Source organism: Phyllostomus hastatus, unplaced genomic scaffold, assembly GCF_019186645.2.
Source record: "Phyllostomus hastatus isolate PE091 unplaced genomic scaffold, TTU_PhHast_1.1 phas_scaffold_216, whole genome shotgun sequence".
NCBI lineage: Eukaryota > Metazoa > Chordata > Mammalia > Chiroptera > Phyllostomidae > Phyllostomus > Phyllostomus hastatus.
In genome coordinates, this window is record NW_025334018.1 from 7,999,012 (window position 1) to 8,013,108 (window position 14,097).

The 14,097-nt window shown below is 37.4% G+C and overlaps 1 protein-coding gene across 1 annotated transcript in view; it reads right to left on the bottom strand.

The window, feature by feature from the left end:
• Positions 1 to 14,097, bottom strand: part of VPS45 (vacuolar protein sorting 45 homolog) — a 56,523-nt gene that overhangs the window by 11,058 nt on the left and 31,368 nt on the right. The window contains exon 14 of the mRNA XM_045816700.1: positions 11,675 to 11,806. Coding sequence (XP_045672656.1) covers positions 11,675 to 11,806 — 132 coding nt within the window. The remainder of the gene's footprint in view (positions 1 to 11,674; positions 11,807 to 14,097) is intronic.

A 14,097-nucleotide genomic window follows, 5' to 3' on the forward strand; every position in this document is an offset into this window, starting at 1 on the left:
ATAATGTTTGATGATTTTGACAAATGTGTACAATCATTTAACCACTTCCTCAATCAAGATGGAGGACGTTTTCATCACCTGAGCCAGGGCTTCTTAAAAATCAAGAAACTAGCAAAGCCTCAACAGCAATACCAGCCATGAAGCCAACTCATACCTTTGAATGCATAGTGTCAAATCACTTTCCAGAAGAGTTATTAGCCAATTTGTACTTCTACTAGCCATATTTGAGACTGCCTCACTGCACATTGTGTCTGAAGGAAATAATCAGATGGGACAGGGGTTTATCAATGTATAAGATGTTTACTGCAGCATTATTTATAGCACACAAAAATTGTAAATAGTAATAGTTAAAGGCACACTTTGAAATTATATGAGCATTAAGATTATTTTAAATAATTATTAATTACATGGGAAAATGCTCTCAATATAATTAAAAGTGAGAACAACAAGTACAAAGCTGTATAGACAACGTGATCCTAATTATGTCAAAAACAAAATGAAACAAAACTCCAAAACCTTTAGGTACAAAAATAATATTAGGAGGAAATATGCAAAAATAGTAATAGTGGTTAACTTTGAGTTGTGGTATTATGAATGATTTTGACTTTCATAATTGATTTTTAATTAAATAAGCATGAATTACCTGGGGTAGGGGGAGCCTCTTTTCGTGCATTTGCCTTTGCTACCTAGAGAGAAAACAACTGAAAAATGGGACCATTAATGACTGGGCAGGCTTAGACTTAAGGAGACTGGAACTGAATCCCGCAGTGTTCCAGAGAACATACTATGTGTCGTTTTGAAAGGAGGATGGCAGTGAGAGGACTGTTATCTGGAGTCCCTCTAGCAGGACGCACCCTCCTTGTCAAAAGTCTTAGGAAGCACGGAACTGACCACGCTGAAGACCGGAAGTGCCCGTGTCACCGACTAGGCGGCTCAGGTGGCGCTCAGGCCCTGATGCCGGCTAACACGCTTGCCTCGCCTCCCTTTCCTCTCCCCTTCCATCCTGAGCTCCTGAAGGCAGAGGGATTTCTCCTCCCCGGGGAGCGATTCCGGCCATATGGATCTGTTTCTTGGCCGCTCAGCTCACACAGCTAACTTAACGTGTCAATTGCTGCCAGCAGGGACTAGAACGCTTTAATATTGATTAACTTGTGAAGTGATAGGCAAGCTAGCTCAAAACGCAAACCAAGATGCTCATTTGTTTGCAAGGTAGGATCATGTGCATCAGAAACACAACTAGGGTAACAGCTCAGTCTGCTGTGGGTGAATAAATAATGGGTGGGGTTCATTTAAATAGATCTAGGAACTTGCTTTTTTTTTTTCTTCTCGACAACACAGGTTCATTTTGAACATTTAAGAGAAATAACATTTCTCTTAATTCATATTAGCTTTGATAGCCAGGGTTGTCCTGCTGAAATACAAGCCAGCTGTCACGGTTCTTCTCCGAACTGTACAACACACACAAAAGCTGGCACACCAATGTTCACAGCAGCAAAACCGTGGGAAAAACTCAAACGTCCACCACTGATAATGGGTCAAGTATGGTATATGCACAGAAGGAAATATTATTCAGCCACAAAAAGAAATGAAGTATTAATACAGGCTACAACATGGATGAAAACATTTTACTAAGTTAAAGAAGACACTCACAAAAGACTATTATGTTATTTGATTCCATTTACATGAAATGTTTAGAACAGGGAAATCTACAGAGACAGAAAGTAGATCAGTGGTTGCTTAGGGCTGGGTTGGGGGAGGAGGGTTCTTGCTGAGCTGATGAAAATGTTCTAAAATTGACTGTGGTGATGGTTGCATATGTCTGTGAATACACTAAAAGCCACCGAATTGCATACTTTAAAGGGGTATATTGTACGATATGTGGATTATACCTCAATAAAGCTGTTTAAAAAAAGACCCAAATCCCACAATGCTCTCTAACTCACAGTGAACGCTCGTCCTCACACAGTCTCTAGGGCCCTCCAAGGCTGCCAGGGCCCAGATACCTCTGCCTGCGTCTCCTCTACTTGTGCTCTGGCGCACTCCACCCCAGGCTCCCCAGGCTCCTTGGGCACGCTGCATGAACCTGCCTTCAGGCACAACTCTGCTGTGCCTGGGGTGCTCTCTCCCCCATCTTCGCTCAAACCTTTTTCTAATGCAGCCTTTCCAGACACCACATTGGGTGGTGTGCCTCACCCCCACTGCCCATTTCCCATTACCCTGCTGTGCTTTTTGTCCATGGTGCTATTACCTTCTGATTTAATATCCCATTTGCTACTTATTGAGTTTATTGTTTACTTCTGTCTCCCTCTATATGAAAATGTAAGCCTCACAAGGGTTTGGATCTTTACTTTATTCAGAGGTATTTCAATACTCAGTAAATGTTTGAGGAATGAATGAATTAACTACTGACTTTATGCTGTTCTTCTTTGTTCAAGAACTATTTATTTCTCTATTCTAGAACTCATAACTAGGTGATATGATTTCTGACTCTTCTACATAGATGCTGGTGGAAGTATTTGTGGTACGACAGAATTCATGTCATATGTAATTCCTAGACATTGAAACGTGACTTACTCCTCCTTAATTCAGTATATATTAGGGCAGTATGACTAAGGAGACAAGTGAAGAGAAAAGCTGTAAGTGGGGAGGGAAGTGACTCCATAAGAAGTGCACACACTGAGACAGGAGAGGACGGTCCGCACACCGCAACCCTGCACGGACCCTGGAGACAATCGGACTGACTGCCCCGGGTGGGCGCTGCCGAAGCAAACCCTTTCTCAGGGCGATTTCTCTGCCTTCGAAAAATCACAGGAGTTGTGCCTTAAAGAGGTCCCAGTAATCACTATCTTTTATTTCTTTGTATTATGTACAAAAGGAGAAGGGAAAGCAATAAAAATTTCATATTAAACTTTATATGGCTATGGAGAGGGAGGGAAATATTGACTGCCTGCCTTTACTCAGAAGGCAATTTTATTAAGGATGTTGCTAAGGAGATAATATTGTAGCTTCTGCAATGTTCCTTGGTGTCTTAGCAGCAAATACACACCTTCCATTTTATTTATTTATTTTGTTTTTTATTATATTTTTCCATACCATTTATCCCACATACCTTACTCCCCCTCCCCCCACCTTCCATTTTAAATCGTGTTTAAGTCTAAACAAGGACAGTCACGATCACACCTCATGAGAGCAGGCCTGCCCTGTGGGAGCGAGTCACCTAACCGCAGAAGGCCTGCAGAATTCTGCTTCATGTGGCCAGTGCTACACTCACTGAAAACTATTGTCACCAAAGACCTGTTTTAAAGAAATAAAGTGCTTAAGAAAGAACAACTTAAATAACTGTGAATGGTAAGTTGAATTTCATATTCAACTCTATATATTTCCTTTAAAAAATCTAAGGAATATATACCTTCAAGTACATTCTGGCTTAAGATGCACCTTATACACAGGTCCTATTCTATCACCAAAAGTTACATTCATTTTTGGAAATATACCAGGGAGGGAAGGAAAGAATTTTTTACTCTTTACTTTTCTTTTTGTCAACAACTACAATTTTGTTTCAATTTACAGAAAAGTCCATCTCAGTGCACTAGATGTTAGAAACAGAAGGCATCCCAGGGTGGGGGTGGTGAAAACTGCTACAGGAGAGGTAAGGGTTCATGTAACTTTCCAGTGTGCCGGAGACTAATTTGATCATCAAGTATCTTGCCCCAACTCATAAAGTAGTAAGTGGTGGTACTGGGGTTTGACTGCAAAATAAATCTATAGTGATCTCAACTTTTATTTAAGAGATCAAGGAAATCAAGTGACCTGTATCCCAGAAATATCCTGCAACAGGCATTTCCCGCTCTGGAAGGGTAGTAGCTTCTACGTCAGTGCATTACTTCCCCAGCTACCAGATGTTATTTCTTCCCTGCTTATTGGGACACACGCTAATCCAAACGCCATACCATATTTTACATGACTGCAAGCATGAAAAGAGGAAACTCATCCTGGCACATCTAGTAGTATACTCTGTTTCCTGATGGCCAAGGTTTTTCAAAATAATAGTGCTTCTGTGCTTAGAGCTCTTGAGGTCAAGGCTGAGTCTTTGTCATATGTTCTTTGGGACTTTTCCTTAAGAAACCCATGTGTTACAGAGGAAATTGCTCAAACAAATTCCCCACAAAAAAGAAACACTTCACAGAAACAAATCACACAACTTTTTGCTCCCGCACAAGAGGTTTTACTGCTAGCTCACAGCAGTCCTACTATATATATATCCAGGTGTAAAGCTGATTTTCAAAATTATTAACTTTTCTACTTACCAAGAATCTAAGATTTCAATATGTATTAAGAGTTGTGAACTTACTCAATACACTAATACCCAAGGTAGCCTAACTGAGCACTTCCACTAAAAGCTGAAACTATGTTGTTTCCAATTATACTTAAGCCTTTAAAATAACTGATCTCTGAAATACAAATTCCACAATATTTTTACTGACAGTGATTCATTTCGTTATTTACTTATTGGGTGGAGGTGATATATTTATTAAAGTAAACTATAAAAACCTTATATTGTATCATTTATGTATTGCAAACATCAAATTTTTAATTTTTTCCAGGATGGCAACTCCCTCTTCCTAAAAGTTTCCTTGGTCAGGAGCCAGTGAATGATTCACTCAAGATCTTATTGACAATAAATACAAAGAGATACCAAAGCTGGCTAGTTAGACGAATCTAGTCTAAAGATTTTGCAAAACTGCTGTACTTTCTGATTTTTACACCAAAGATTTTCTCAGGAACTGGGACATTAGTTTAAGGAAAAATCTAGATGTTTAGGATTCCTTTTTCCATTTTTAAAATAGCAAAATACAGTTTTATTCACAGTAGTATTAATTAGCCAAACACATCTAAAAATACATGCATTTTTTGTTTGAATGTAATGTGACTAAATTACAAAGAAATATATAAAAATCTTTGCTAATCTATTTTTCTACCTAAATCCAACATATTTAAAAAATTTTTATTAATCTTCACACCTGAGGATATGTTTATTGATTTTTAGAGAGAAAGGAAGGGAGAAAAGAGAGGGGGAGAGAGGGAGGGGGGACAGAGAGATAAAGAGGGAGAAACATTGAAGTGAGAAAAATCGATCAGTTGCTTCCCTAATGTACCCCAAACAGGGATCGAACCTGCAACCTTTTAGTGTACAGGATGATACTCCAACCAACTGAGTTACCCAGCCAGGGGTCCCCCCATATTTTTAAAATTGAGATTTAGATGTTGAAACTTCTAATGTCTCAAATTAAAGAGAAGAGGCTACAGTCCTTAGGCACTGGCCATCTGGCTACAAATACTCAGTGGGAAACATTAACTCTCAGAAGGATTCTTTAAGGGTCAGCTAGTCTTTTTGAATTCCCAAATCAAAGCCTATTTAAACACATGTATGTAATTATTACTTGAACAACAATAAAAACAAACAAAAACCCCACCATGTATGTAATTATACATACATCCATGAGGGGACTCATTAAGATTAAGAAAATAAAATTCTACATAAGTAATAAGGAAAATAATAAGGTAACAAAGAAAACCTTTTGAACCCTGAATTATTAAATATTACATAGAGAGCACTACAGTGTTGGGCACTCCAGTAGTATTTATGAAGGAAATGCGTGGACTCTGACTTCAAGTCTTGGCTCAATCTCTTACCAGCCATATTTACTTGAGTAAATTATTTAACTTATCTGTGTCTCAGTTTCCATATATATAGCTGTTCATACCTTAAACGAGAATTGAGATGATTTAAAATAATGGAGTAAAAACAGCCTCTTCAATAAATGGTGCTAGGGGATCTGAACAGGTACATGCAAAAAGAAACTAGATCACCAACTTACACCACACACCAGAATAAACTCAAGATGGATAAAAGACTTAAATATAAGTCATGACACCATAAACATCCTGCCTAAACATAGGCAGTAAAATGTCAGATATTCCACGCAACAATATTTCTATCAGCATATCCCCTAAAGCAAGGGACATAAAGGAAAAAAATAAACAAATGGGACGGCATCAAATTAAAAAGCTTCTGCATGGCTAAAGAAAACAACAACAAAATGCAAAGGGAACCAATTGTATGGGAAAACATAATTGCCAATAATACCTCAGACACGGGTTTGATCTCCAAAACATATAAAGAATCACACAGCTCCACACCAGAAGACAAACAACCTGATTCAAAATGGGCAAAGGACCTGAACAAACACTTCTCCAAGGAGGACATACAGAGGGCCCATAGACACATGCAAAAATGCTCAACATCACTAGCTATTAGAGAGATGCAAATTAAAACCACAATGAGATACCACTTCACACCGGTCAGACTGGCCATCATTAACAAATCAACAAAGAAGCGCTGTTAAGGATGTGGAGAAAAGGGAACCCCAGTGCACTGTTGGTGGGAATGCAGACTGGTACAGCCACTGTGGAAAACAGTATAGAATTTCCTCAAAAAACTAAAGATGAAACTGCCTTTTCATCCAGCGATCTCACTGCTGGGATTGTACCCTAAGAATCCTGAATCCCCCATTCAAAAGAACCTAAGCACCCTAATGTTCATAGCAGTGTTATTTATAATAGCCAAGTGCAGAAACAGCCTAAGTGCCCATCAGTAAATGAGTGGATCAAAAAACTGTGGTACATTTACACATTGGGATACTATGCAGCAGAAAGAAAGAAGGAACTCCTACCTTTCACCACAGCATGGATGGATCTGGAGAGCATTATGCTAAGTGAAATAAGCCAGACAGTGAAAGACAAATACCATATGACCTCATCTATAAGTAGAACCTAATCAACAAAACAAACAAATGAGCAAAACAGAACCAGAGACGTGAAAATAAAGAACAAACTGACAGTGATTAGAGGGAAGGGGGGAGGAGGATTATAGGGGAAGGGGGTAGGAGCAAGTCAAGGAACATGAGTAGAGGACTCATGGAAACAGACAATGGGGTGGGCATTGACTGTGGGAGCAGGGGTGGGGGTGGAAAGTTGGGGCAGGGGAGAGCAATGGGGGAAAAGGTAGGACAATTGTAACTGAACAACAATAAAAAATGACTTAATATACGTAAATATAAAGTAGTACAGTGAGTGCTTAGCATATAATAGATGCTCAATAAATATTAAATATGAATATAATTTTTATTAGCAGCAGCAGGTACAAAGGGAGAAACCTGAATAAAATAGTTGTGATAGTATTATGTCATTCCTGTGCTCAAAAATATTCAATGACAACCCACTGACTATTGAATGAGGTACAAAAACCTCAGTTTGACCTTTTAGGATACAAGGCTATTCTTCAAAATAGTATCAGCTAATAGTTTTCAATTGAGAGTAAAGGTCACAGAATGTCAGTACCATTTTTTCCTCTCCAGATATGATAACCACATGGACACTTCCATTTCTGGAGAAAAGGCAGACTAGATTAAGTGAAAATTCTCTTACAATAAAATGCGGAAATTCTGGATAAAAAAAATGACAAACATCCTTTTAAATGAATAGCTAACCTCTTAAGAAAGTAAGAGAAATCTGCAAGAGTCATCACAAAAAGAAAACCAAAACTCAGGTTCATAAGCATAGACTGATGCTGTGACTGCCCAATAGGTATGTGCCAGTTTTCATGAACAAGGGCACTACATTTAACAGCCACAGAGGGTCAGGGGGCTTAGGCCTCAGTAAGAAAGGGAATCAGAATGGAGACTCCTACCTAATGTAAAGGCCCTCACTGAAAAGGTAGACCAGAAGGCCAAAAATGTTCTATCTGAATGGAGAGATAACAAGTGAACTTGAACACTGTAGGATAGAGATTAACATTAAAAAATAATTCCAAACTAATGATACGTTTTGGGTACCTGGCCTAAATGAAGGGAAAACTATGCAAAAGAGATATATCTTCAACTTAGGTCCCTAATAAGTCCCATAGGTAAAAACTTATTTAAGACAACTCATAATCCAACATTACAGAACACATGTAAATATAATCTTTAAAATTAAAAACCAAACGACAAATTAAACACAGATTTAGACATAGCTGAAGAGAGAATTATTGGAGTGGAATATTGATCTGAAAAAATTACGCAGAAGGCAGCACAGAGAGATAACTGATGGATAATATATATAAAAGGGAGGTTAAAAGACATGAAGAATAAATGAAGGAAGGCCTAACATATAGGAGTTCCAGAAGGAGAAGACAGGGGAAATGGAAAAGAGGCAATAAATAGTCAAAGAAATATTGACTGGAAAATTTCCAGAAATTGTGCCAAATATGAATTTTGAAACCAACTAGCATAAATAAAAATAATTCCACATTTAGATACATAATACTGAAATAAATAATGAAAAGGCAAAAAGAGAATCTTAGTAAGAATCAGAGAACAAATCATTGCCTACAAATGAAAAACAATTATATTGAGAATAGACTTTTTAAAAGCAATAGAAAATAGTATTCTGTTGCCTTCTGACTTTTAAATGCTGAGAAAAAGCTATCAACCTGGAATTCTAAACATGGCTAAACTAAGATATTTTTAGATAAAAAACATCAAGTTGACCAGTAATTGAAAGAACTATCAAAGAGTTCTTTAGTAAGAAAACTGGATCACAAAAAAGGGTCACATGAGAGACAGGGGGAGAGCAAATACGTGAATAAATCTAAACAAACAGACTATTGAAAATAATAATAATGATTAATTTGGGGCTTATAAAAACCAGGTAGACCCAAAATGCTGAATAATGATACTTGGAAGTTGGGAGAAAGGTGTTGAGAAATCCTTCTAAAGGTCATTCTAGGACTCCTGTCTTATTTGTGAGGAAGGTAGAAGTGGATTAATTTTAACCTCTATTTCTTCATTCACTCAACAAGTCACTTTTAAGGACAGGTAAAACTATGGTAACAGAAAGAGTAGCAATCACTTGTGACAAGAAGGGGCTATGAGTCATAAGGGAGGCTTCTGGACCTGCTGGTAATGCTGTACAATATTACTTGACTTGGGTGATGGTTATATAGATATATTCACTTTGTGATATTACACTGAGCTATTTGCTTATCATTTATATACTTTTCTTTCTAAATTTTCTATTTTCCATCCAATAGTGTATAGAAGCATACTTTAAACTTCTTTGGGCTTCATTTTAAATAACTTTTTTTAAACCCAGTTATTTTACTTGGTTTGCTAGCTTCAAAAGGCATCCGAGCATGTGACCAGCACTGAAGGCTCAGTGTTAGCATGGCTCGTGCTGGCCGTTGTGCCAGGTTCTCGCTGCAGATGAACCATGGCACCAGAGCCCGTTCTTCCTTGTCAGTCTTGACCCAAAGATGTCACCATTCCTAGTTATTTGTCACCAAGTAATTGGTGTTGATTGGAAACTTTTCCTGAAATGGGGCAGAACTGCTTGCTGGTTCTTTCCATGTAACTTAAGCATAGTAATATAAATAAAGTAATAGTTGAATGTTAAAAAAAAGGTGAAATAATTTGTTTAAGGTCACAAAAATAGTAAGAGGGAAAGTCAGGATTCAAATCCAGGCAACCTTACCCTTCAATTAATATTTAAAGAATGAAGATTACGTATTCAACACTAAAAGATGTTTGCATCACAGATTGCAAAATGCACATTATAAAACAGAATGCACGAGACCCCCTTCTGCCCACACACTCATGTAAACATTTACACAGGCTCAGGAAAAGGTCTGAAAGGATCAAAATGTAATGGTAGTTAGATTAAAGAGCCTGTGGCCCGCTTATACTTTTACTGCTTAAACTTTCAATGGTTCCTCATTTTCTATAGAAATTCCTCAGCCTGGGATTCAAGGCTTTCTACAATTATGACATTCAATTTAACCTTAAAACATTTTTTAAATTAATGTCATTGGGGTGACATGGGTTAATAAGATTACATAGATTTCAAGTGCACAGTTCTATAATACATCACCTGTACACTGCATTGTGTGTTCACCACCCAGTCAAGTCTGCCCCTGTTGGCACGTACTTGACCCCCTTTACCCTGTTCTACCTCCCCCACCCCCATCCCTCTGGTGACCACCACACTGCTGTCACAATCAACCTTCCACTTCTTACGCACATTCCAGCTAGTTGATGGCTTGCTGTTTTTTTTTTATAATAAAAGTTATATTTATTCACAGTGCTACATTTATTGCATTCCCCTAGAAAAGTGGAGAACTGTTCATGTACCCAATTTACACAGACAAAACTTGATGTACAAATTATGTGCAGCGCATACAGGCCTCTGGCACAGCTAACATCCTCACTCTACAACTTGGGAAATCCTGCTGCAGGGTCTCCAGTTGGTCAAGTCTGTCCTTAGAAAATCAAAAACTGGAATTACAGTCAGTCTTGCGGCTCATGTTTAGAAATTATTTTAAAATACAGGTCCAGCAGAAGTAAGGCCTGCTTGAGTGTGGTTGGTAGGGTGATAATATGGCTGTAATAATTTATAGTTTTAATTTGAACATTTCACCTATAATGTCATATGGTGTGCTTGAGTGTGATATTGTTATGTTACAGAGTTACATGCTTATGATTTTGTAATAAAAAAGGGGCATTATTTGTGCTGGACTCTGTATAATTATATAAAATTTTCAATTTCTCTAAAACTCAAAAAGGCAAACTGGAAGGGGATACATACATTTTGTTACCAATTTCAATTTAACAGCATGACAAATTCACACCTTATTTTGGCTGGATCTTTTTAAAAACCAAAAAGATCACCTTCATTTTGATATTATCTATCTAAGTTGTGGCTGCTTCAGAAGGTAATTTGTCAAAATGTTTACCAAACAATTAAAAAAAATAACACTCCTCTTACAAAAACGGTATGATAACACCTTAAGAAACCAGAAGACGCTAAATGTCCTTGGCTATACAGCTGAAAGGCCATTTCCCCCAACAGAACAGGGCAGATTTACGCACAGCCAACTACAGACACAGCAAACGTAACGGAGACAGGAGTGCTTGCTGTTCTTTGCCCATGGACGTTGCCTACGGCTTTCTATAGCCTGTTCACAGTCACCACCTCTGCCCAGAATGTGTTCTCCATTATCTCCCCGAGGCTCACCTTACAAACCATCTTCTCCACAAAACACTGGTCATTTCTTTTAGCCACTCTGAGAATCTATGGCTCTTTTACCTGTCACTCCAGGTACTTATTTTCTGCTTTTTTAATGTTCTTTTTTTCCTAATAGACAATGACTTAATTGAGATAGCATCTTTACCTTATTCATCTTTGTATCCTTCTTTCTAAATACTTATTGGATGAATGTAATTAATCAACAAAATAGAAAAACTTGCAGAATTTAATACCATTATGTTTAGGTATTTTCAAAGTGCCAGTATATGGCAATTAGATTTCTCCTTCTCTGAACATAGAAAGGAAATGTATATTGTTAACAAGTGCAGGCAGGTCCTTACTCTTTAAGTTTTTGGCCTAATTAAGTAATTTATGAACCTCATGGAGTACAGATCTTTCATCTCACACAAACTCAAATTTATTCTATGAACTGATGCATGTTGGTCTGCAGCAGTTTGGTCAGCACTGACCTGACTTTTCCCACAGAAAGGGGATTTAAGCTTTCTCCCTGGGAAGGGGACAGAGTCGTAAGACCGCTGTTTTCCCCTACCTTTTTGTGTTGTGCACCGTGGTTCCTCCCAGGACAATCCTCACCCCGGGAGTGGTGCGGTTGAGGTTATAGACTGTTAGAGCTTCTTCGTAGGTGGCTCCTCCAATCACAAACACAATGATGTCCTGGGGTCTGCAATAATGACGACATTTAGTATCGCAGGACAAGGGGAAAGAGGCAAACATTTGTTGTTACTGTTATAGATGTAGTTTTAACTTCTGAGTCCGTTTTTTTTTCTGTAGAGGAAGCAAAATTAAAGCAAAATAGAAAAGGTTTAAAAAAGTTTTAATTATCTGAAATTGGCAGGAAACAGAGCAAGAAATGCTGAACAGTGATTTGCTTTCAGTTTATGAGCGGATGTCTTATAATTTCTGTGCTGTGGATTTCAGAATAGCACAATAGCGTTTGCTGGAACCAAATGTAGAAATATTCTTTTTTATTTAAGAGGCTGCAGAGTACTTCACTGTGACATATCAATATAGCAGTAACTTGTGCTTGTACTATACATCTCTTTTCATGTGTGAGACCTTTGTCAAATGTTTAGTTCAGTGTCACTACAATGGCCTGTGTCCAAGGACCTCAGCATGTTTTGGAAAGTACTGGTATATTTGGATGTCCCATAACACGGGAACTAGAAACATTTAGTACTTTGAGTGTAAAAAAAGAATGGGACACAGAAAATAATGACGTTTCTAGGAACTCCACCTCTTTTTAAAATCTCTGTTCCTGAATCCTGTGATATACCAGGAAAAAGAAACCATGGAAACAAACAAACAAAAGCCCTGGGAGTGTCGTTTTGATACCAGACATCCTGACATCCCAGCTCAGTCACTAGCCCCACGTGGGCAGCACCGCGTGGTTTCAGTGTATCAGTCTTTACCATAACAGTTTCATGACAAAAATGATAGGTCCTCCTAAAGCTCCTTCTGTAGATACCAACAAGAAGGAGATCATATTATTTTTAAAACTGATAAATTTGCCTTGTTTTTCTTCTTTTATGCCATCAAAAGAAGATACAATTACTTAACCTTACCAGGCAATTAATTTTGTTAAATCACTTACTGGACATTATTTAAAACTATATCAAGCAGAAGCGACCATGTTGGAGGTTATAGCACAAAACTAAATAGAAACAGCTTTAATTAGAGGATATATATACAGGCTTACATATAAATCATGTTTGTTTACATTTTTTTTTCTTTTTGTTTCTCTGTCCCTTTCTTAAAAATCCTTGAAGGAATTAACCGAAAGAGTATTTGTTCTTGTTGGACATTTTGGAAACAGAATCAGATATTCTGTCTATTTAAAAATGTTTGGATAATTTCTAGATTGCAGATGCCCAGGAGAAGCCTCTCAATACAGAAGAGATGGTATTTTGCAATTAATTAGATGAGTCAATTATGACATTTCTATGTGAACCTGAAACTTAAAATCATGCCTCTGAAACACTAAATTTACTTTTTAAAAGACAAAATAAGCTATATTCAAGATCACCCACCTGAAACAATGTACTTGGCACCACAATGCTTTAAGGGTTACACACTATTTTATATGTTACAATTATTTTTTGTTATTTTAAAATATCTTGGTTTTGACTAGATAAATATTTGCACATGGTATAAAATACAAAAGAGTATATTGCCAAAAAAAGTAAGTTTCCCTCTCACCTTGGTCTTCCTGTACCCCAGTTTCCTTTCAGAGATATTATCTATCTATCTATCTATCTATCTATTGCAATTAGACTTCTCTAATCTATAGTTCGATTTCCTCTAGTAGCACAAAGAGGGAGATACGAGTGTTAAGTCTAAGTTATTAATCCAATATTAATCTGGTGCTTTACACACCCAAGGTTCTTCTCAAACTTATAGGAAAGCACTACCACCGCTGTCCAAGAATAACTAAAATTTTCTACACTATCAAGTTTTTTCCCTTCAAGTCCTTGTTTCCAGTTACTGGCCAACTTTTTTCTTCCTGTGAAAGGTCATGTGCTTAGGAAGAGTTGTATGATTATGATAGTAATATTTTTCTACCAAGTACAGGGAACTCTCAATTATTCAGGGACTGAATATTAAGGCAAAATACACAGTCTCTTCTTTTTCTCCAATTGATATGAGTTGTTTCAGTTCTTACCATAGAAGGCGGAGAGAAATATGAACAGCTAATACTCAAGTTCAGTTCTTGTCAAAATGTAGAGGGACATATTTCATAAGGAAGGGGATTGAATAAGCTACAGCTGGCTGTAATTTTGAAAACTAATGAAAACCCTGTAACTTTTATCATAGTATTACCCTCACTGATATACACAACTTCTTTTTAACACTAAGTTTATAAGGAAGTACATTTTTTATTCTTTCCACTATATTAGTTCTATATGTATCAACGATCTGAGATAATTAATGGAGTCTCAAAAATAGTCATAATTG